Source organism: Cydia pomonella, chromosome 10, assembly GCF_033807575.1.
Source record: "Cydia pomonella isolate Wapato2018A chromosome 10, ilCydPomo1, whole genome shotgun sequence".
Classification (NCBI taxonomy): domain Eukaryota; kingdom Metazoa; phylum Arthropoda; class Insecta; order Lepidoptera; family Tortricidae; genus Cydia; species Cydia pomonella.
In genome coordinates, this window is record NC_084712.1 from 19,413,954 (window position 1) to 19,439,807 (window position 25,854).

Here is a 25,854-nt window from a genome sequence, read left to right on the forward strand (position 1 = left end):
TTTGTAAAATCCAGTAATTACCCCGTCAAGTAGCGCTCTCGAGTGTAAACCGCGCATATTTGCAGACACCAACATTTGTTAATCTCCTATAATATTTTCGGTGCAATGTGCATGAGTTGAGCATAATTCACAGGCTTGAAGCAAACAAGATGATTTATTTTGAAATGTACATTTTTTTTCACACACTATTTTACAAGAAATGATAATAAGTTGGCGAAAGTAGGCGTTTCCTAAAATAAATATTGAAAACATGATAATTAGACTCAAAAAGCCCAAGAATGTCAAGATTTCAGCATGAGCATTCTTCACCATGCTACAGCATACTACATCCTACCATTAAAAAATAATCCCAAATGTCCGTTCCATTACGTCACGTTTTAGTGTGTTTTTTTTAGGGTTCCGTAGCCAAATGGCAAAAAAACGGAACCCTTATAGATTCGTCATGTCCGTCTGTCTGTCCGATTATTTTACGTGTATTTGCATGAAGTACCTAGTGGAAACTACAATTTTCATAGAAATTTTTGGGACATTTTTTTTTCATCAGAATTGAATATGCTAGTGATTCTGAGTTGGAAGAACCCAAAAAAACCTGCAGGATTTGTGAAAATCAGGTCTTCAATTTCAAAAAAGCTCAGGTGCACTATCAAAACGTCATGTTCAAGAATAGGTATCAGTTTTTTGAGTTTGAGTTTTTGGGGTAATTTACCTTCATACCTAACAGCACGATGCAGCACGCTAAACTGAGCAGTGTATCAGCTAATCTCGTGTCTCCTATATGACGGTACAGCTCCTTCCAAGTAGCTATGAACGTCTCAGCGTTAAACTTGAGGCCTAATAAGCCTTTGACTTGGGATGAAGCGATCGTCACTGCGGCTGCTGAGGTGAAGCCAGAGACAACTGGCAGCGAGACGAACTCTACGAGGAAACCTGGAAGGAGAAAACCATTTTAAATTTAATAAAGTGGGATGGATCGAACAACAACAACAACAACAACAGTGGGAAGGTTGCCAGAGCTCAACGAGGGTGGGAGGGGGTTAGGGTCGGCAACGCGCATGTAACTCCTCTGGAGTTGCAGGCGTACATAGGCTACGGATACTGCTTACCATCAGGCAGGCCGTATGCTTGTTTGCCACCGACGTAGTATAAAAGAAAAAAACATTTTGGTAAATATTTTTAATATATCGCTGTATGTAAAATGTCAGTTTTTATTTTTTCAATTCTATATTAACCTTTATATTTAGGATTAAATGTAAAAAAAGAAGATGAAGAAGTACTTCGTTTTAAAATGACATTTTTACATTAATTTCGCTATACAGAATGTACTTAACAAAAATATTGTGGATCCCGTTATGGGCTTTTTGGGCATATATGATATCGTGTTCTGAATAGAAAAAAGTAGAAGAAAAAAAAATGTAGACGGGAATTTTTTTTGGCCTTTGTGAGGTTTGGCGGACTTGGACGATCTGCCCCATAAAAAAAATCATCAGAATTCCAAAATTACCGAATATTGAAATTGAAATCATTTATTTCGGGCACAAATCCCATATAGTGTTAGTACATATTTCTATCTATATATCTATGTTAGTGTACAATTTAAAAACAATAAATACCTAAAACTAATCAATATAATATATTTCGATGATGCGTTGGGCCGTTGGGTTCATGCAATTGGTTCCAACGCCTCATCAGTGGGCAGTCCACTCTGACGATAAATATATGCCCTTAAACAGATCCCCACTATGCTTGTTACATTCTGTATTTCAAAACTACTGGAGGATCAGTCACCTGGGAGCGCACCAGCGACACTCTCAGCGGTAGAAAGCAGTTGCTGTGGCCGAAAACGGCTAGGAGACGATGATGAGGGTCTAATAATAGTTTTACGGCTGCTTCACAAGCATCTTCTGTCAGAAGAACTTAAATAAGGTTCACCATCATGTATATGTCCATAATTATATGTATAAGTCTATCTTTTATACATTATCTAAGTAGAAGTATTTAACGATCTATATATTATTAATATTATTTGACTTCACGTTTAAATTTTTCCTTATTATTTCCAAACTGCAAAAACACACTTATGTCTCTGTTTGACCTAATAGTTGACTGGTAGAGAATGCCTTTTGGCATTAAGTTCGCCATTTGTTCATTTACTTTTTTTTTTGTTATGAAGTTTAAATAAATAAATAAATAGTAAAAAAATCTGGAATGGTTTCAGTTAAAGAACATTATTCTTACATTATTCATCTTTTTTTATGTATTGTTTTTGTACCATCAATGTACTGTTTTAGCGAGTAAATATTACATTTCATATTAAGTAAATCGTGAGTCTTAATTGAATAGATGAGTACGGAGAAAAAGTTAATTTGAGTGATTCAAATTATTTTATTCTTTAAATATACAATGTAAGTACGTGTTTCACAGAAAATGAGATTACATTATTGAAGAAGCAGCCAGAGCAGTGACCGCAATATGCAAATATGTACATCGCTTGAAAAAGATTAAGTTGTTAGTGACAGCTCCTGACATGGGTTGGTGAGTGTATTAATATGGCAATTTTCATAAATTTGAAGTGCTTTTCTTTCGTCGTAGATAGGTCAATATTATCATCAATTTCATCGTAGGTAGGTAGATAGGAGTTGGGTCGACCAACTGGACGCCGTCCTGTTGGTCATCCTATATATCACTGGACAGATAGAGTGGAGGCAGATCTCCGTGAGCTCGTCGGCGGAAGCTGGCGTGAATCCGCACTGGACTGAAAAAAGTGGCATGCTCTTGGAAACGCTTTGCTTCCAGCTTTGTTTTGGTAACTGCTATGGAGTGGAACTCACTTCCAAATACTTCCAACTGGTAAGCATGATCTCTTCCAGACCATATCAGCACTTTCCATCAGATGTGATTGTGGTCAAATGCTTAGCTTCATCCAATATATAAAAAAAAAACATACCAAGTTGCAACGTGCCGGCGACCAGCTGGACGAGCCCCGACGTCAGACACAAGAGCACAGCGAAGTCCGGACTCGTGCCACTCGTGTAGGTGAACGTCAGCAGCGACAGCAGCGCCGTGGGCCCGATGTTTATCTGCGGGCACGTGCCCGTGATCCCGTATACGAATCCGCCCATCAGCGATGCGTATAAACCGTACTGTAATAGAAAAAAAAAGTTTTTTATTTCACTCTCGACCAACGTTACAAGGCTATACCTATATGTCATCAGTAGCAGGGCTAAGATGGTCTCATTTGTCGCGCATGTCACGTTCTAACAAGTGACGGGCATAGTGACAAGTGATAAAAATGGAACCATGAAGTCACCGCTGGTTCAGGAAATATCTGGATAAAAAATACTTTTTATGATATTTCTTGCAGTCTGCATGGATGTTGTAACACTTGTAACATTACTGCCCACTACATTGCTGCCGCGAATGTCAAAATGTATTTCGCCGCTCGGAAATTTGACATTTGTAGCAGCAATGCAGTTGGCAACAATGTTGCGCCGCCCGCAATACTGCCGCGGTAATGCTGGTGTAGTCTGTATCCGAACCGTTCCTTAAGGGTTGATGCATAGAAAATCTAATAACCTTACAATATAAAAAATATTGAACGGTTCTAGAGAGTTTGTTGTTTTTAATTGCGATTTTTATCAGAATTTTATTGAAGATTCACGTAATGGGTACAAAAGGTTCCAGAATATTGTTACCTTTACGTAAATATTTACTTTACACCTTTTGGGAGTTAAAAGTAAAGTAAAAAAAGTAAAAATTCAATTAAAGTAAAATTTTACAATCTCTTTTGAATCGTCAAAAGTATGTAAATAAATTACGAAATATATAACAGCTTACTACCAATATACTACCATGACGATTTATAATTTACTACCAATATAGATACATTTCACAATTCATTCATTTATTTATAGAAGGCTATGCATTTTTATCATTAATATACTCTTGGACTGTGTAATATGCCTTATGCAGTAGACCATATTTAACGTATTTTTTAAGTCCAGGAAATGGTAAATCCAGTGCTTCCCTTGCTACTGCAAATACTAAGTATGCTGAAGTTTACTTCAATGTAAATAAATATTCACGATTGCTCGATTTCAAACAAAATATCATAAAGCAATTTGGAAATATTAACATCATTTCCATTATTTTTTTATTCCATTTTCCTTCTAAAACGTAACCCTTATTACCATTTGCAGCATAAGACATTTTATTTCAACGTTATTTATTTAACAGGCATTCTGATTTTACCTTTCATATAAAATAACGTTATTTTGACATTGCTATGCGGAAAAACAGGCGCACGGTAAAATTAAAATGATACAATAAAGGGTAGAAAAGGAAAATGAGACAATTAAACGGGGTTTCTACCCTTGTGTCTTTTGTGTTATTTTTTCATAAAGATATACTGAGATGTTGACGTCAAAGATAAACTTATTTGTTTTAGGGTTCTGTAAAGGAAAAAACGTTTATAGAATCTACATATCTGTCAACCTCCTTTTTTCAAGAATCTCGGGAACGCGTGGAGGTATCGAGTTGAAATTAAAAACATATACTCCGGTCTACAGCCCCTTAAAGCTGTAAAAAAATTAAGTTAACGTAAAAAAAGATATGGCCGTTTATCATGCCACAAAAACATATATTTCTATACGCTCAAGGGATTTGTAGTCTCAAGATTTATAGAGAACTTCCCGTTGACCTAGAACAATGAAATTTGGCAAGTAGTGTTGTCTTACACTAATACAAGAACAGGGACAAATCTAAAAACTAACAATCACTAAAAAATGTACGGAACCCTCGGTGGGCGAGTCTGACTCGCACTTGGCCGGTTATGTTCATCTTACAAATAGAATAGAAAAAAAAGAATCGTTTCATTCGTAAACACACAAACAGTCAATAGACATACATAAAAGCGAACAGTGAGAATGTCATGAAATGGCCTCTTCTCAGCACGTTGCTGGTGACGTCCAGCACTGATCTTCCGATGGGACCATCAAGTGAGAAATAATCACGGAAGGTAACAGACAAAAGGAAAGAAACATTAAATCGAAATAAATTACACACTAAGTTAAAATACAATTGCACGAACGAACCGAACATACCTGTCGGTACCGGTCCGGTCGGGTCATATCGTGATGGTGGTGAAATGATGAAAGTAATGTGTAAAAATGTTTTATCTTATGCATATGAACGTCGAACGGACGTGACTACCAAGACAATGAGACAATCGAATAAAATGGAACAATCAAATAATTCTTAAAGGTAGTATTCACATTGAATGTGGACCCTCACGATGATCCGGGCTGTGGAAGAAGTGTTGGATAGGACTCGAGTCTTTGATCGAGTCATCTGCTTTAAGACTCGACTCAGATTTCGGCAGACTCGTATTATTAAAGTAGAAGCTTGTTGTTTTAAACTAGTTAGAGTCTTTTGTAGATACTTGAGTCCTGTTTAGAGAATTATCATTTAAAAACCGCCCAAATGCGAGTCGAACTCGCGCACGAAGGGTTTCGTACTATTATCTATAAAAACGAGCAAAAAATCTCATTTTTTGTATGGGAGCCCCCTTTAATATTTATTTTATTCTGTTTATTAGTACTTGTTGTTATAGCAGCATCAGAAATACATCACATTCATAAGATACAGCCTGATGACAGACGGACAGACGGACAGACGGACAGACGGACAGACGGACAGACAGACGACAAACAGACAAACAAACAGATAGACGGACGGACATCGGAGTCTTAGTAATAGGGTCGCGTTTTATCCTTGGGTACGGAACGCTAAAAATTCATTCTCGTGTTCATGAAAAATTTATGGCTAAGGTGACTTTCAGACCTCGGAGGCTTACTTAGTGGCGCTTAAAGAAAGACTCAATAAAGAATTTGACTCAGCACTCATAAACACTTGGAAGTTTTTTTAGTGGAGTCTCGTAAAACGAGGCAAGTTCTTCAAATTCAGACTATAAACTCGATTTTCTACCAACTCTAGCGAGAAGCGCCACAGACTTGGAATAGTAGACTGCGCTCTCGCCTGCAAAAAACGTACCGAGCGAGACAGCTCGAGGGAAATCTCTATCCCTTTCTTTCTTCAGAGTAACTAGCAAGTGACAGTTGAATAAATGTTGCCACAGCTAGAATACCATGCTGCCATTTTCATTAATATAAAACTCATGTATATATATGTATGCCATTATTACCGATTTTGTCATTCTAATTTAATAATTTCCTTTGCAATGCCTATTAACTACTAATACGTTATAACAAAATCCAGTAGGTAAAGCTTTATAAATTTAAGAAGCATATGAGTTACGATTGTCTAATTTAGTCACTTGTGTCGCTTCGTGACTAGAATAGGTAAACTTGTGAAACTCGGTTGTTAAGAAAGAGATTTTCACTTGCGACGAGGACGCAAAGATTAGCTCACAAAGAGCCATTAATTATGTATGCTTCAATAGGGTTGTTTCCATCTACAAATCTTAGGGCAGAATTGTATCCGAATAAATTCTTTTCGATTATAAAAACATGTTAAACTACTTTTAGGGGACCTGTAATGACCATAGTTTTGTAAATATTGAATTTAAAATATCTTTTGGTACACGTCACGTGACCAAACTCGAAACGTCATCGAAGATTGTGATGACGTCACAACTCTCGGATTGACACTGTTGACAGTAAGGCGATAAACAACAAATGACAAATGTCAGTTGACAGTTATGTGTCAAACCGTAAACTGTGACGTCACACAATTTTCAAAGAGCGTTTTGGGCGCGAAAGCATCTGTCAAAATATATTTTGTAAATTTAATATATTTAAAGCCGTTTTTAGTATAAAAGTTGAATTTTAGGGCAACTTTTAGTTAATATAGAACGTATAACAAGCGTTTCAAAAAATTGGAAACAACCCTATTACCAATTAAATAAGAGATGTATAAATAGAAGGCATATTCGGACTTTAAATATCTCAACTTGATTTGTTATTGACATAAATTTGATGAGATTTGCATTGTATGTCGCGCGCACCAATAACGATCGCACATGCTGATTGGTGTGCGAAATGCAAAGTGTGTGAAGGTCTTATCACAACAAAATCAAAACCTTAACAAGTATTCGAATTAGAATCGGCTTCTAATAAATTATTAATATGTTAACGGCACCAATCATGGGACATTTAAGAGATTTAAAGTACATTTGATATTTCACCGACACCTGCAAAAATTCTACCGCTTTAAAGTTGAATATCTAATTCGTCCTTTATGTTTTCTATATAACAGAAATAATAGTATAGAAAATATAATAATAATATAGAAAATTGGCGTAGGCACTAGTTTTTATGAAAGCGACTGCCATCTGACCTTCCAACCCGAGGGTAAACTAGGCCTTATTGGGATTAGTCCGATTTCCTCACGATGTTTTCCTTCACCGTAAAGCGACTGGTAAATATCAAATGATCGTACATAAGTTCCGAAAAACTCATTGGTACGAGCCGGGATTTGAACCCGCGACCTCCGGATTGCAAGTCGCATGCTCTTATCACTAGGCCACTAGCGCTTTTTCATAGGTATACGAGTATGTAGGTAATTTGATTTATTCACACTATTTCTATCTTCTTGAGGCAGAAGTGTAGGGTTAAAGCCGGCGCAGCTTTATTTGTCGTTCATAAGCGCGTTGTAATATGCCTACTTGAAAATTAAACTATCTTTATCTTTTATCGGTCCCGGCCATACCTAGGTATAATTTATGTATTTTTAACACGTGAGTTTAAATTTTAAACAGCATGGCTTAGTGAAATCGGTAATGGTTGAGTGGATTTGTTCAAATCCTAGCTCATACCAATGAAATGAAATTTATGTACAAAATATAATTTCTTTTCAAATGTTTATGTTAATTTACGAGTACAATTATTAATGTAATTTCCAAATTAATGTTATTTTATTTCATTTCAAAATAAAATTTAATTATGGATAGTAAAGCTATTAAGGAAAACAATGTTATATTATGACATCCAATAAACTTACAACTTCATTACAACATTGAAATTATGATATCACCCGCACTCGTATTGCAATGTTTGATAAATTAAAACATTTTATGATACACGTTCAAGATTCACACGACTTTACAATGCTTATATCTGTTCATGAAACATTGTCATAAATCAGATGTTTATTAAGAATAAGTTTTTGGGCAAACATTTCATTTTTGGTACAAGCTTTTATCGCTAACTGTACTTTTCTTTCCACAGGCAACTAATACTCATCGAGCCAATTCTAAAAACCCCAAACACAATTAGATTGCGTTGTATTATCAGACAGTTCTCATGGCTACCTCCTGTCACCATCATCAGATAAGCTCGATGGTACCATAATATTGCATTGTCACCCGACTAACATGTATGCAAATTTTCAGCTTCATCGGAAACCGGGAAGTCAAATTTAACTTGCAAGATTTGATTACAGACAACGAGACAGGTGAAACGAAATAAAAATTTGTAAAAAAACCGACTACTTTTCTTTCCATAATTAGGTTGTATTGTTTTATCACAGTTCCTATGGCCACCTCCTGTCTCCATCATCAGATCAGCTCAATACTGCAATGTCACCGTACTGTTTACATATATATGATAATTTTCAGCTTCATCGGAAGCCGGATTTAACTTGCAAGATTTGACCAGCACAAACATAGTTATTACATTGATACATTGCAAGTAATGCAAATTTTGAGTTGTTTCCATTAGTTAGGACTTTTAAATGATAATTTTGAATAATATTTTTTAATACGTTCATGTAAATTTGATTGGATTTGATTAGGTTTAATTTTTTGGTATTTGATAGTTAGTATTATCCTCGCGTTGGTGTGATGAAAAATGTTGTGTTTCACTCGTAGGTAAAGTTTGTTTAACCCTCGTGCCTTGGAAGACTCGCAACTCTCAAGATTCTACTTCTCGAACACTACGCTCGTGGTTCAATTTTGGTATCTTTCGCTTGCTCGGGTATCAATATTAGCACGGGCGGTTAAACAACAACTTTGCACCCTTGTAAAACAAATAACTATTTCCGTTGTCCTAGATAAGTGACAACACGTGACAGAGAGGAAAGGAGCCTATTCAAGTCGTTAAAAAGAAGATCGGACGTGCCTTCCTTAAAAAAAAGAAATGTATAAATCAGACATTTGTTAGCCACGTTACTTATCAACTACGCGACAGTGGCAGCCATAAGTGGCGTCCCTTGTCGTTTTCCGTTGCTCATTTATGTGCGTTTCTCACCGAACGGGCGGAGTCGGGCCGCGTCTGTATTACATATTATTATTTTGAATTTAAAGCTAAAATATAAAACTTTATCATGCACATCATTCACCTGTGGTTCTAATCCAGCGAGCGACGCGTAAGCTATAGACTGAGGTATGAGCGTCAGAGCCACAGTGATCCCAGCTATCAGGTCGCCAACACCCGTCCCGAGGTCGTAACTTTTCGACCATTGGAGTATTGGAAAAATGCCGCCGAGCATCCGCTTCGGGTCTGGCAGCTTCATATTGCCTGAAAATATAGTCATTCATTTTAAAAGTAATATATTTTAAAAGTATAACGAGTGTATTTGCAGTGATTGTGTATGGAGGTTGAAATTGATTGTCCAGTCAGCACTACTTAATAGTAAATAGCACTCTATAAGAGTATTAAGTTGATATTCCGATGGCTACTACAGCTGCACTACCGTTGCGATATTACTATCGCAAAGTTAATACCGCAGCTGTAACTGTCAATTGCCTAGATAAAATGAGTGACAAATTTAACGTTCACGCCGCAGCAGTGATGCCGACACAGTTGCCATGTAACCATGATAACTGTATATGTTCAGGCAAAAATAAATTAATTGAACTGAATATTTTGTAGGACATACAGTTAAATTGCGCTTATTTTGCACAAAATCGGGAACTCTGTATATCCACCAAATTGTTTCAATTTCTGACGAACTACAAAAAACCTATATGATAAGTGGGCAGACACCGAAGTGTTCCGCGAATCAAGTTTGGTCAATATAGCAATACACGTTTATTTTTCCGAATGCCAACTCTAAAGTAAGTGTCACTATGTTAAGTGGATACAAAAAATACAGTAATTGCAAACTTGTTTTGATTGAATAAAAAGGTACAAAAATAATTCGTAAGTATTTGATTTGTATTAACCTGCGTCTGATTGCCCTGACACACAGGCCAATCGAACGTGCGCTGACATCAAACCGATATTAGAATGATACTCTCATTCGCGCGTTTATTTCGCTCAGTCTTATCCGCACAAGTATTAGTGCGAGCGAAAAGCCTGCGCGACTGACAGGTAACTTGTCAAATAATATTATGTAACTATTATTATTTCAATATCATTCCAATTAATATCGGTTTAATGTCAGTGCACTTCAAATTGGGTGTCGCTACAATCAGCTGACATATGGCAATACTATGCTGTCCTTTTTCATGTAAATAAACGTTTTATTGTATTCAAACGGCCCGCTTCGAACTTTAAGATACGTCAAAAATCTGCTAAATATACGATATGAATTGGATGTCAGTTAAAAGTAACGTTTTTGTTTGAAGAAACGTCACTTTTGACACTAAAATACCAAGAGTACTCCAGGTACCACTACTATGTACAGGTACCACTGAAAATCCGCGACGTAGCGCAGGCCGAATAAGAATCTTATCATACTATGTTTTTTTTTAAATATATTATAGGACATTATTACACACACTGACTAACGGTAACGTAAGCCCACGGTAAGCTCAATAAGGCTTGTGTTGAGGGCACTTAACAACATATATATATAATTATATAAATATTTATAAATACTTAAATACATAGAAAACACCCATGACTCAGGAACAAATATCCGTGCTCATCACACGAATAAATGCCCTTACCAGGATTTGAACCCAGGACCATCGGCTTCATAGGCAGGGTGACCCACTAGGCCAGACCGGCCGAAAAAAAAAGTTACGAGACCACAGCGATTTTGTGATGTTTAGATTGTACTAGGAAATGTACTATTATGTCTACTTAGTACAAATCGCCGCTGACATCATCCTCATATTACAATAGCGGTGATAATGAGGCGCGTCAAGGATCGCTGAGATTTAATGTTATATTCGGATTGCGGGCAGCAATGTTGCTTTTGCAGTGTTACTTCTGAAACGCTAAATAAACGCTGGAAAAAACAAACTCTAGCCTAGCTATATAGAAGAAACGGCACCCCCATATTTTATTATATTTATTATGGTTTTTTTTAAAAAAAACATACACATCGAATTTATTAATTACACGTCAAGATTAGGTACATTAAATTGGATTACATTAGAGTTGCCTGGGGCATCGTCCCCAGAACGCTTGCTGCATTTCCCCGTTGAATTGCCATATGGTCGATCTGTGTGAAATTGTCGTATAATATTTATTTATTTATTCAGGCGATGTCACTCAAATTACCTTGATAAATTGTTGATGTCGTTATCGCATTTGAACGTGACATCACCCGCGTCAATGCTGGAACGTTGCAACAGCAACGCTGTTACAGTCGTTATTCAAATGTAACCTTTACGTTGTAATTTTTGTATAGTGACACTTGGAATGAAAAACTAAAAAGTTTAAATGCGTAGGTATTTTTTGAATACACATGATAATAACAACATTCAATGATCTGACACATGTCTGACACCCCTCGCATACCTCACCATGCACCGCGCTCAAACGAATAATTTTATTATTGATGTGAGCCAGATACGTGAATGAGCATTTTAGATAGACATATTGTGCCCATGCGAGCGGATCCCAACTTAACATTGTTACATATTCGAGAAAGCACTTCAGCTCCCAACTATAAGTTTAGCTAAACAGTTTACCTTACATTCCTGTTCCAAGGGAAAGGAAGTTTAGCGTAAGTAGGTAACTTACTTGATGTATAATTGAGTGCATTAACTTTAATTTTAATACACGAATATCGTGCAAGCAAATTGAACACCCTCTTGTCCCCACGCCAGATAGTAACGCGCATTCTGCCGCTTCCTTAGAGCTCGTTCCCACTATGTCGGATGTCGTGGCGATTTTTAATCGTGTGTCGTTGCCGCTGTTCTCACTATGTCGGATGTCGGATCCGGATTTCAATCGGGTGTCGGCGGTACTGTTCCCACTAGTCGTCTGTCGTGCACGATCGCAGCTGTCGTGTATTTTTCGAGTGGGTAGCGAGGCTTAGTACAAGATGAACGTCGACGAAATGTTTGTGGTTTTGTATTATTTGCGAAAGAAACGATTACAGGCAGTTAAAAAAAAAAAGCGGCCAAGTGCGAGTCGGACTCGCGCATGAAGGGTTCCGTACAATTTAAGACGTATTAAAAAAAAATCTTCTTACTAGATCTTGTTCAACATTTTACCACTTTGGACACACATTTTACCACTTTGGAAGTGTCTCTCGCGCAAACTATTCAGTTTAGAAAAAAATGATATTAGGAACCTAACTATCATTTTTGAAGACCTATCCATAGATACCTTACACGTATATGTTTGATGAAAAAAAATTTTTAAAATTTTATGACGTATTAAAAAAAAAACTACTCACTAGATCTCGTTCAAAACAATTTTCGGTGGAAGTTTGCATGGTAATGTATATCATATATTTTTTTTAGATTTTTCATTCTGTTATTTTAGAAGTTACAGGGGGGGGGACACACTTTTTTTCACTTTGGAAGGTTCTCTCGCGCAAACTATTCAGTTTAGAAAAAAATGATATTAGAAACATTAATATCATTTTTGAAGACCTATCCATAGATACCCCACACGTATGGGTATGATGAAAAAAAAATTTTTTTTTTAATTTCATGACGTATTAAAAAAAAACTACTTACTAGATCTCGTTCAAACCAATTTTCGGTGGAAGTTTACATGGCAATGTATATCATATATTTTTTTTAGATTTTTCATTCTGTTATTTTAGAAGTTACAGGGGGGGGGACACACTTTTTTTCACTTTGGAAGGTTCTCTCGCGCAAACTATTCAGTTTAGAAAAAAATGATATTAGAAACCTCAATATCATTTTTGAAGACCTATCCATAGATACCCCACACGTATGGGTTTGATGAAAAAAGATTTTTTGAGTTTCAGTTCTAAGTATGGGGAACCCCCAAAATTTATTGTTTTTTTTCTATTTTTGTGTAAACATCCTAATGCGGTTCATAGAATACATCTACTTACCAAGTTTGAACAGTACAGCTCTTATAGTTTCGGAAAAAAGTGGCTGTGACAGAATCGGACAGACAGACGGACATGACGAATCTATAAGGGTTCCGTTTTTTGCCATTTGGCTACGGAACCCTAAAAAGAGATATTGGGTACACCAACTTCAAATGCTTATTTTTATATTCTTCTATAGTCTTGTCCCAAATAATACCTCTTTCCTGGACAAGTGCGATCAAATCTTCAGAATTTATATTAAGTACAGCCATTATTACAATTTTGCAGCATAAAAACACAATACTCTCCTTCCGCGCCAAAATATGTTTGCGCAATGCGAGCGATCGCAACGACGCGGCAGCGACGCGCGGGTGTGTGAGGGGGTGCCGCGCGGGCGGCGCGTTCGAAATCGTTCCGACATCCGACAAAATGTGAACAGCGCTATATGCACTCGTACGCGAGCGAGACACGACACGATTTTTTTCCGGGCTGGGAGGGCTGGCAAAACGCACGGCATTTTATGTCGTATCCGACACAAAATCGTTGTCGGACGAGTGTGAACAGCTTCATATAAAATGTTCTGCCAATGGAACGTACGATTAAAAATCGCCACGACATCCGACATAGTGGGAACGAGCTCTACGGTGATTCCGCGGTTTTCGTGTATGAACTGTAGATGTAGAAAAATATCACACAGTGTACCTAATATGCAAATAAGTTAGTCCGACTAGTGTTTGTGTCTTGAAGAGGCCTTGCTATGCAGGAAAATAAGGATAAAAATAACGGCAAATACCGCACAGCCCGATTCGAACTTTAAGATACGTCAAATATTAGGTTTAGATACGATATCAATCAGATATGTCAGTATTGTCAGTGTCCAAATTGACGTTTTTGTTTGAAGAAACATCACTTTTGACTAGTATCTATGGGCCGTGAGGTATGTTCCGTTCTTCTTATTTTTCCTGTATATCAACGCCTCCCAAACAAAAACGTCACTTTTGACACTGACGATTCCGATCCAAATCTATCTAGACTTAATATTCGAACCGGGCCGTCACAGTGTTTTGTATGATACGAGGCAGGTGTTATTCACACTTCGTTTTGTTTTTTACACACATATGTTTAGTTTTGTTTTGTTACAGGTATCTTTATTCATGGCAATTAAAGAAAAAACGCTGTTATAATAACTATGAACGTTTTACGCTTACAATGTAACTACTCGTATTTTTTTTTAATATTTCACTAGTTGATACGTCAACATTCTCTTTAAGGCGGGTCCATATTGGGTTGCATAAAAGTTTAAATCATATCTTTGATACGCATAACAACTTGTGTTATAAGTGTTATAACCATCATTGCACATACAAATTAAAAGTCATATTATATTATGTCATATATTTTTAGACATAATATTTGATGGCATACATACCTACCACTTGTCATATATTTTTTGGGCATACCTAACAAACCTAACCTAATTTTTTTTGTAAATTAAATTAACGACTATAAAAATTTAACATAACTCATTTATGACAAAAACCCAGTTATGCTCAGGAATAATTCTGACTGAAGATTTTTATGAATTACAATTTTATGCATAAAGTGTTTTTTTTTTTTTTTTTAATAGCCTATTTGTGTGTCCCACTGCTGGGCAAAGGCCTCCCCTCTAGCTTTCCAATCCTCCCTGTGCTGAGCAAGGTCCCGCCAGTCCCGCTGAAACGCATCCAAGTCGTCCCGCCATCTCTTTCTCGGTCTGCCTCTGCCACGACTACACCGGGGATGCCAGCTAGTGGCTATTTTAGCCCATCTGTCATCATTCATCCGGCAGACATGTCCAGCCCAGTCCCACTTAAGCCTGGCGGTCTTCATCCCAACATCGACGACACGGGTTTTGGAGCGAAGCTCTGTGTTCCTCACCCTGTCTGATCTTCGGATACCCAGGATACTCCGCTCCATTGCTCTTTGACAAACCTTGAGCCGTGATTTTTGCGCCTCAGTTAATGACCAGGTTTGGGCACCATAGGTGAGGATGGGTAAGATGCACATGTCGACGAGCTTGCGCTTTAGTGCAATTGGGGGTTTACCTTTCATGAGTAAGTAAAGTGTTATGACAATTAAAAATATGACTAAAGTTGTTATGCGACCAGAGGGAGTCCCCTATATGGCGATGCAAACTGATTCTTATAGGCTGATGTTGCCAACGAATACAAACATTGTTTTTTATATTGTCTTCGATAAAACACTTGCAAAAACTCGAGAATAACCTCTCATTTTCCTTTTTATTTCAAACAAAACTATACGGCCTTGTCTTTCCATCTCGCTGTTTTAAGCGATACAACAAAAAATAGAATAAAAACTTGAAACAACTCGATTTCAATTTAAGTTTTTATTTAATGCTCAAACGTTTATTAAACGACTACAAAACGTGCAAATAAAGTAAGGTGCTTAGTTTTCTTGCTGTGTATTATTTCCATCGTCCGGGCCGGGTTCGATGCAACCTAATGGAGTCAAAGGAATTTGTTTTAACATAACGTTATTTTATCACTATAAGTAATGTCGGCTCAGAATACGTTTAGCCATATCTATTTTAGGAAAAAATCGTTTATTAATTATTTCTAAAAAAATATATAGCTAAAATTGACAATAATGTGTTGAAAAAAATATTTTTAAAAATGTTGTGCCATATCCGCATTTTTGTTTAGGATAATTAACAGAGTGTTTAACAGAAAATTATCATTAAATTTGTGACATTATCCAAAAGTTTATGTCATGTCATACATTGTACATTTAACATTTTGTCACCATAAACCGATATGGCAATAATAAAGATGCTTTTATTTCATGATTACCACAATATTTAACATTTGTATGGTACTATTAAATAGTAAACGTATGTGTCCAAATGATAAATAAGTTAAATATTTCTTAAATATAAAACAATTGTGAGTAAAAAACTAAATTTTAAGCAGAGACATGTCAAACGCTTCCTATTTCTATGATTTTAAACGAAACAAATCTTAAATACGGTGACATTTTAAACATTCGTCTGCCATATTGACATTTTTGACAGATTAGCCATAGAAGGATCTGTATCTATCCGGCATTCAGCCATGATTATTAATCAAATTAAATATTTTGAACATAAAAAAAAAATTCAATTATAGACGTCAATATTTTAAAACTAATAAAACTCATTTATATCTACTTGGTTCGGATAAATTAGTGACATAAATAAAAAATATGCCCATGAGCATAATGAAATTAAAAAAAAAACTAGGAAAAATACAATTATTTTGTGTTAATCGTTAGTTAATTAAAGAAATATTGTTGAAGACCTATGTTAAATTTGATTGTTTACCGGATATCGTAATAAATGCGATGGCATTGCATGAGCTATAAAAATTTGAGCGATTACAATAGCCGGCATTGAGCGGAATTAGTGGACAATCGTTGACATTGATCAGCTGATGTAGCGGAGTTCCGGCGCAGTGATGCAGCTAATAAAACTCACTGATAGAGATCCCACACTAGCGTCTTTTGAGCGTCGGCGTCTAGTCAGCGCTATGGGCTTGTGCACAAATCACGCGAGGTTTTTTCGGCTACTTTTTGTACTTTTGTTATATTTTTTCGTGACCCTCCTCCCCCCTATCAAACCTCGCGTGATTTGTGCACAAGCCCTATGGAAAATGGCGTCGCTGCGCAGTTGCACCAACGTTGCGTCGAGCTCGAGCAGCAGCCATAGAGTTGACTAGACGTCGACGCTCGGGGGATGCCAGTGTGGGGTGACCTGTTAGAGTAATAGTATGAACGCAAACCCCTACAAATAGTGTCGGAGCAATGTGTCATGGTCGCCGCATTGACACGCACCTTTTATTGGCTCTCTCTCTCTGTGCCGTACATGTTGCCGCGTCATCATCTACTTGCATATTTTAATTTGTATTTTCTTACAATATATCGTTAAAAGTCTACTTGTGTTATTTATTTCATCAGGTTATGGGCTTCCCCCTACCTGTTAATGTTAGTTTCGAGAAATATTCAGTGTTTAAACGTAAAAGATGGCATCAAACAGTCATATGATGGCCATAGAAAAGCTCACAGGCCGTGACAACTGGACAAGTTGGAGTTTCGCCGTCAAAGCCTATCTTCAACATGAGGAACTTTGGGACAGTGTTCAAGGTGAAAATACAGATGCTAAGAAAGACTTAAAGGCAAAATCAAAGCTTATACTCTTAGTGGATCCCATGTTATATGTTCATATACAAGAGGCAAAGTCAGCGAAAGAGGTATGGGACAATTTAACACAAGCATTTCAAGACTCGGGTTTGCTACGGAAAGTTGGTTTATTAAAAGACTTAATAAATACAACCTTAGAAAATTGTAGCAGCGTAGAAGATTATGTGAATAAATTAATGTCTTCAGCACACAAGTTGCGAAATATATCATTTCAAGTAGACGATGAGTGGCTCGGGACATTGATGTTGGCAGGCTTGCCGGATGTTTACAAGCCTATGATAATGGGAATAGAGAGTTCCGGTGTGAAAATTAGCGCAGACTTGATAAAAACAAAGCTCTTGCAAGAGGTTACAAGATCTGATGCTACTGCTTTCTACACAAACTTTAAAAACAAATATGCCAAAAGTAATCTGTCTCCGTCCCAGACTAAACCCAAGGGTCCGCGTTGCTTCTCATGTAACAGGCACGGTCATTTGAGCAAGAATTGTTGGCACAAGAAAAATAAATCAGATGCTAAAAATAATAAAGATAATTGTGGTTTCATTGCCGCATTTTCAGCCATGCAGTCAAATAATGATATTAACTGGTATGTAGACACTGGGTGTTCACATCATTCAACATTGCACCGAGAATGGTTAGAAAATGTAAGAACGCCGCCTATTAATAACATAACAATTGCTAACAACAAAGAGTTACATGTAGAATGTTGTGGTGATTTAACAATACAGGTACCGGACAAAAATGGAGGAAGTAATGCAATTCTGGTGAGAGAAGTATTATTTGTACCTGAATTAGCTACTAATTTGTTATCTGTGGGCATGATAATAAAATCTGGCTGTGAAATAGATTTTCATAAAAAAGGCTGTGACATAAAAAACCAGACCGGGCAAATAGTAGCTACCTGCACTGAGATGAACAATACCTATAAGCTTAATGTTATTAATAAGGAAGTAAAGGCGATGACAGCTACCACAGCAACAGATACCTACTTAATGCATCAGAGAATGGGGCACTTGAATTTCAATGATGTTGATAAAATACCAAACTGTGCTACCGGTGTTCAATTAGTACAGCAGTCTGAAAGTTGTGTATGTGTTTCATGCTTAGAAGGAAAGCAAACAAGACAACCTTTTCCAAGCAGTGGCTCCCGGGCAAAAGAGTTGCTAGAGCTAATCCATAGTGATGTATGTGGTCCGCTACAAACCGCATCAGTTGGAGGTTGCAGGTATTTCACAACTTTTATTGATGATTATTCAAGGAAAGTTTTTGTGTATTTTATCAAGAGTAAAGCCGAGGTATTTGATAAATTTGTAGAATTTAAAAATCGTGTAGAAAATGAGTTGAATAAAAAGATAAAGGTGGTGCGCAGTGACAACGGGAAAGAATATGTAAATAAAAACTTTGATGTTTATTTGAAGAAAAATGGCATAATGCACCAGACAACCACTCCATACACACCTGAACAGAATGGGTTATGCGAACGTATGAACCGTACACTTATAGAACGTGCTAAATGTATGATCTTAAATGCTGGTTTACAGAATGACCTGTGGGCTGAGGCAGTGGCGACTGCGGCGTATATTGTAAATCGCTCGCCAACTCGTGCACTTGCCTACATCACGCCTGAAGAAGTATGGACCGGAAATAAACCAGATTTGAGCCATATGAGAATATTTGGATGCAAGGCAATGGTGCATGTACCAAAAGAAAAACGACAGAAACTGGATGCAAAATCAAGTGAGTTTATTTTTGTTGGTTATTCAGAATGTACAAAAGGGTACCGGTTTATGGATCCTAAAACCAAGAAAGTAATCATGAGTAGAGATGTCGTGTTTCTTGAATCAAGTGTGAAGCGAAATATAGTTCCTGCCACGCCTGAAAACTCTGAAACAAAAATAAAACTAGTTAAAAAAGAAAATTTTAAAAATGAAGTGCATAATGTAAAGAAAAATGAGATATACTTACCTTTAACGGAACAGCCTGAAGTGATGTCCGAAGAAGATGATGATGATGATGATGAGATTACATTGGAAAGCTCAAGTTCTACTGTTTGTGATTGTCTTGTAGACGTTCCAACTACACCGAGGACTCCGATAGAGCCCAAATCATCAAGCTCTAGTCCTATAGTAGATGAAAATCCCACAGATGAAACATACTTACCTGATCATTATGAAAGCTTTCATACTCCTCAGTCGTACAAAAAAAAACTCAGACCACGCAGTGACAAACAGGGTACCGATTTAAAACCAACTTCTTATATATGCATGAACGCTGAGTCTACACCGAGTTTGCTCAACAGCGATCCTCAGAGCCTTGAAGAGGCGCTTAAAGATGATAAGGCGACAGAGTGGATAAAAGCGATGCATGAAGAATATCAATCGTTAATAAAGAATAATACCTGGTCTCTAGTGGACAAACCGGCTGGTAAAAAAGTTATACCATGCAAATGGGTGTATAAAACAAAAATGAACGAAAATGGAGATATAACACGTTATAAAGCCAGGCTTGTTATTAAAGGTTATAAACAGACAAAAGGAATTGACTACCATGAGATATATGCACCAGTTGTAAGATATTCTTCTATTAGATATCTCATTGGGTTAGCTGCAAAATATCAGCTAAAAATACATCAAATGGACGCTGTTACAGCGTTTTTGCAGGGCGACGTTGAAGAAGAAATATATATGTCTCCACCGCCATATTTTGAACAAGGAAATAAAGTATGCTATTTAAACAAAGCCATCTATGGGCTAAAGCAAGCAAGCAGACAATGGAACAAGAAACTAAACAGTGTTTTATTAGAGATTGGGTTAGTCAGATCAAAGGTGGACCCATGTATCTACTATAGAATATTAAACAAAGAAGATATATTTTTTGTAACTGTGTATGTGGACGACTTGCTATGCTTGTTCAACAATGACATCACTGCTAGTATGATCAAAGAAAAATTGAAAGAAAAGTTTTATATGAAGGATATGGGAAGAGCGACCCAATGTATTGGTTTCAAGATTACTGAAAGCAAGAATAAGGAAATATCACTTGACCAATCTATTTATATAGAGAAGATTTTAAGTCGTTTTGGAATGTTGGATAGTAAACCAGTATGGACTCCAAGCGAAGCAAATATACAGTTAAAGAAAGCTGAAAGCAATGAACAGATACTGGCTGATATACCTTACCATGAGGCCGTTGGGTGCTTATTATATTTGTCTCAAGGGACAAGACCTGACATAGCATACATTGTCAATTCATTGAGTAGATTCAATAGCCAGCCTACTGCTCAACACTGGACAACGCTGAAAAGGGTCCTAAGATATTTGAAGGCTACAATCGATTACAAATTAACCTACAATGGTAATAATGAAAATATTACTGGTTACTGTGACGCTGATTGGGCCGGTAACACTGAAGACCGAAGATCGTGTACTGGATACACATTTATTTTTCAGGGTGCTGCCATAAGTTGGTGTTCGAAACGTCAACCAACTATTGCACTATCAACTGCTGAAGCAGAGTACATGTCGTTATCTGCAGCTGTACAAGAGGGACTCTGGTTGAAGCAATTACAAGATGATTTCTGGCCAGAGCTTTCACAATCACCAATAACTATATTTTGTGATAACCAAACTGCAATTAGCATTTCAGGTACCGAGGCATTCCGTGCTAGAAGCAAACACATAGATGTCCGGTATCACTTTGTGAGGGAGAAGATAGCCACCAAACAAATCGTGGTTAAGTACATGAAGTCTCAAGATATGGTGGCTGACGTATTAACGAAGGCTTTGCATCAACCAAAACACAAGGCCTTTACCGAAGCAATGGGTTTGCGTCCAGTGGAGGATGTTAGAGTAATAGTATGAACGCAAACCCCTACAAATAGTGTCGGAGCAATGTGTCATGGTCGCCGCATTGACACGCACCTTTTATTGGCTCTCTCTCTCTGTGCCGTACATGTTGCCGCGTCATCATCTACTTGCATATTTTAATTTGTATTTTCTTACAATATATCGTTAAAAGTCTACTTGTGTTATTTATTTCATCATGACCGATGGTCCTCAAGATACGATTTTTTTTCGTCCCGTCCAAAACGTGCTTACGATTCTGTGTGCAATGTACCTAGTCGGGTTATAATATATATATAATAAATGTCATTAGGTATCTCACACGCATGATAATCAAAGGCAAATGCCATGAAAAAATATTTACATGGAAACTAGACTACCTTTTTACATTTGCAAGGGCAGACTAACTAAAACTTAATAAGGTTAAAGTTGGATCGATAGACAAATAAACACGAAAGGCTTTTGACCAGAAGTATGCTAAGCATAATTGTAAACAGCGCCATCTTTCGGTAAATTGGCTAACTAATTTGCGCGACCTGTGTGTTTTTTTGGTATAATGGTATAAATATTTCGACAGAAGATGTTTAAAAATAAAAGTTTTCAAGACAGATGTGTAATTCTGATTATATTTTTCTTGTCATATTTATGACGATGTTAATGTTTTGTAAAAATTTGTCAATTTTTCGTTAGTAAACTTCAGAGATAAAAGGGGGGGGGGGGTTCACATTTTCCTCCAAAAATCTTCACTTGACCTAGTTTAACATTTTTTTTTCTTCATTATTTTAATTATTTTTACCTTTATAACTCGAAACCTCTTTAGACAAAATAAAACTTATAAGAACCTCTCTATTCCACGAACTTTTTGGCGTTTCCTTAGAGATTCCTGCTATCGAAGATCCTGTTTTTCTCATTTATTATTGGAAAGTGCATATCAGTGCAAAGAGTCAGCCTTTTTTCGCGTTTTCCTCGATTAATATTCAAATTAAGTAGGTCAACTTTGAACAACTTTATATACAACGCGCCATCGTCAGCCTTAACAGAATGCACGAAGATATAATTTTACATTGTAAGTCGTCTGTGCACATCTTTGGCGGTCAAACATTTAAACAGGAAAACTAAAACATTTCGCTACTTACTAAAATCCGAGATTGCATTCTCGTAATACTTATATTTAAATTTTTACTTTAAAATTTACAACAATTCGAATTAATATGATATTTAAATCATGTCATTTAGCTATCGTCGTCTCGCCCGCGCCATGACATGTACGGACAAGTACGAGCGAAAGGGACGATAACTTAATAATATGATTCAAATATCATTCTGATATCAGTGTGCGTTTGAATTAGCCTGACTGTCCGTGTCATGCTGTCACATAAACAAATTTGATATGGTACAGAATTTTTATTAAGTCACCTGCAATGATTTACGGGGTGATTATATGTATAGGTCATAATGAACAACTGCTACTATGGGACCCACCCCGAAATCGCGGAAAAAAATTGTCTGTTTCATACATTTTGGCTGACTGACCTTGACATTTTCTATAGGAGAGTTAAATTTTTTTCGCTATTTTGGGTTTGGTCCCATACTACAATTTGCTCAATATGGCCTATATACTCGTACTCACCCCGTAATTTATTGCAGGTGAATAAATAAATACCCTGTATATCTGTAGGTACTGCAGGACTATTACGGTCATTATATTTATCACGCGCGACAAGACATGATTATAGCGCTTACACATTCTGCCCCACCACTCGTAACAGACGTAACAGCCATTGGCAAATCATTTGATTGTTAAACGTATTCTTGCGTAATATACTCCAAATTCAAACTAGTTTTCTATTAGCTTTACGGCTATTATGCTTTAAAGGATAATTATGCAAGCTTGTATTAAATTTATATTTTTAAGTACGGGCATTTCTTCGACCAGACACGTCCCTTGTTTTAACTAACAGTACCCCTAGTTTAAATTTATTCGATAGTGCGACGTGACGTACGCGTTTGCGTTAAGTCTCATAGGGGTACAGATCATACCCATAACATAACATAACAAATCCAGTTCCAATTCATAACTTTGTTTCTACCATCAGAATACGCGTTCCTACGTTAAACAGGATATTCAAAAACAATAGAAAGTTGAAGGCACCAGACCTCAGGGCCCTTCCCATACTAGATGGTGTGCTCAAATCACTGCACCTATGCAACTAAAACTGCACGAGGCCATGCGTTTAACGAGGAATATAAACCTATGGAGGAATCTGGTCTTCAACAGGACATGATGTCACGATCCTCAGCATTGAGGGACCCACTGAAGAAGAAGGTAATTTCCAAATTAAATAGGTATATCATAGTCAGCCTTGAAATCTTTCAACTAATTTTTAAATGGGCAGAGAAGGTGGAAAAGGCTTGAATAAGACATATTCATTAGTTTATGTATTAATTAATATTACTATTTGTAAGAATTATTGTACCGTTTGTGCCTAAATAAACATTAAAACAAAACATAAAGTCTAAACTTACCTCTCTTTTGAAACACTACTTATAAGTTAACAAAACTTAAATCACTCACAAACAACTACCATACATCTATTTATAAAATTTTATTAATTCCCATGTTTTTACACTATAAATAAATAAACTTCACTTGTCAAATTCGCGGTTCCCGCGCTTTCCGCCAGCTTCGCGCTTGCGCGGATTTTTTTCACCTGCGCGTTTGACCGCGGCGCCGTGCAAACTGCCACGCCGGCGACAATCATCTCGCAATCAGACAATTAATCCATCACGACATTTTTTTTTATCGTTACAACATTTACAACGCGCCCATTAGGGAAAACGCGAACTATTTAACTCTTCGTCCATAAATAGGGGGTATTACTGCAATATTCTGCCGCCAGAGTGCAGCTCTAGCACCTATCGTAAACCATAGAGTAACCTACATACTGTGCCTTAAACTGTTTTTTGGCAAATTTCACAGATAATAAAATATGGAATTGATGCATCAAGGCGGTTTGTTTACAAAGGGCCTACCGGGAAACGAGAAAATCGAAATGTAAATCTGCCTCTTTATTGCTGGAATATGCAAGAGTGACAAATAGGTTAAATAACGAAATTTCGATTTTCTTGTTCTGCAGTTCGCGGTAGATCCTCAGATTGTGATGGATTGTGGTAGAGGCGGCATACGCAGAGTTTTGCGTAATATTCTCTATTCAAGTAATCGAAATACTTATTTTACTAAAAAAAATAAGAAGTTTTGCGGTTTTTTTATATTATAAAACAAATCCGTAATGTAGATACTTAAAAGGCTTAAAAACTGTTCAATTGATTATAGTCTGCAACACGTAAGAATTGATATTTGACATGTACATTATATATTGCCTGTTTTAGGGTTCCGTAGCCAAATGGCAAAAAACGGAACCCTTATAGATTCGTCATGTCCGTCTGTCTGTCCGATTCTGTCACAGCCACTTTTTTCCGAAACTATAAAAGCTATACTGTTCAAACTTGGTAAGTAGATGTATTCTATGAACCGCATTATGATGTTTATACAAAAATAGAAAAAAAAAACAATAAATTTTGGGGGTTCCCCATACTTAGAACTGAAACTCAAAAAATCTTTTTTCATCAAACCCATACGTGTGGGGTATCTATGGATAGGTCTTCAAAAATGATATTTAGGTTCCTAACATCATTTTTTTCTAAACTGAATAGTTTGCGCGAGAGACAGTTCCAAAGTGGTAAAATGTGTGTCCAAAGTGGTAAAATGTTGAACATGATCTAGCAAGTAGATTTTTTTTAATACGTCTTAAATGGTACGGAACCCTTCATGCGCGAGTCCGACTCGCACTTGGCCGCTTTTTTAAATATTTGCACGCCTGCATGCAGACTGAATGCACGGATTTTCTTTTATCTTGTAAGACCTTTATATTACTGTGTTCTATGCAATTAAATTCTTTGAATCTTTTTTGACAATTATAAATTTTATTCGCGGCTGATCGGAAGGTCAGGCAGATCGAGAAATCCCTAGGCATATCGTGAAACGTGGAAATCTTTGTCTCGTTCCCTGAGTCGACGGAGCCCCGCTACGCGGGGTGCCTATTTCTGGTTAGTTTACCCTTCGGGCGTATGAAGCAACCTAACGAACCTATCCTACCTTATTCGCTTAACTATCGTGTGACTATCGTCAAAACATTACACAGGAACATCACCATCTGCCTGATATATAATATGAAGCTAAGACCTACCCTTTAACTAAAGAGAATTTGAAATAGAGGTGGATTGTCAAAGGAAACTTTGTAGCCACAGTAAATTTACTGCCATCTATCGACACATAATCAACACTTTTAGAACGCCATTTGACTTTGATCCTTATTCTTTCACTGATATGTGTTAAATTTGTAAAATATCAGAAAGGGGCGCCATCTAATAGATAAAAGGTCAAAGGTGTGGCGGCATCGTTTCGAGCGATATGGTGCCACAACCTTTAGCCGATGCCTGGTAGGATGGAGTTACTGTGACTACAAAGTTTTCTTTGACAATCCACCTCCACCTATATTTCAAATTCTTATTG

General features: G+C 36.9%; 1 protein-coding gene across 1 annotated transcript in view; it reads right to left on the bottom strand.

Annotated features, from left to right (window-relative positions):
- LOC133522344 (sodium-independent sulfate anion transporter-like) overlaps window positions 1–24,084 on the bottom strand; it is a 56,345-nt gene extending 32,261 nt beyond the window's left edge. The window contains exons 1-4 of the mRNA XM_061857665.1: window positions 23,808–24,084; window positions 9,355–9,533; window positions 2,945–3,140; window positions 707–927 (exon numbers count right to left, since the gene is read on the bottom strand). Of these exons, the coding sequence (XP_061713649.1) occupies window positions 707–927; window positions 2,945–3,140; window positions 9,355–9,528 (591 nt within the window). The 5' untranslated portion in view covers window positions 9,529–9,533; window positions 23,808–24,084. The remainder of the gene's footprint in view (window positions 1–706; window positions 928–2,944; window positions 3,141–9,354; window positions 9,534–23,807) is intronic.
- Between the last annotated feature and the right edge of the window lie 1,770 nt (window positions 24,085–25,854).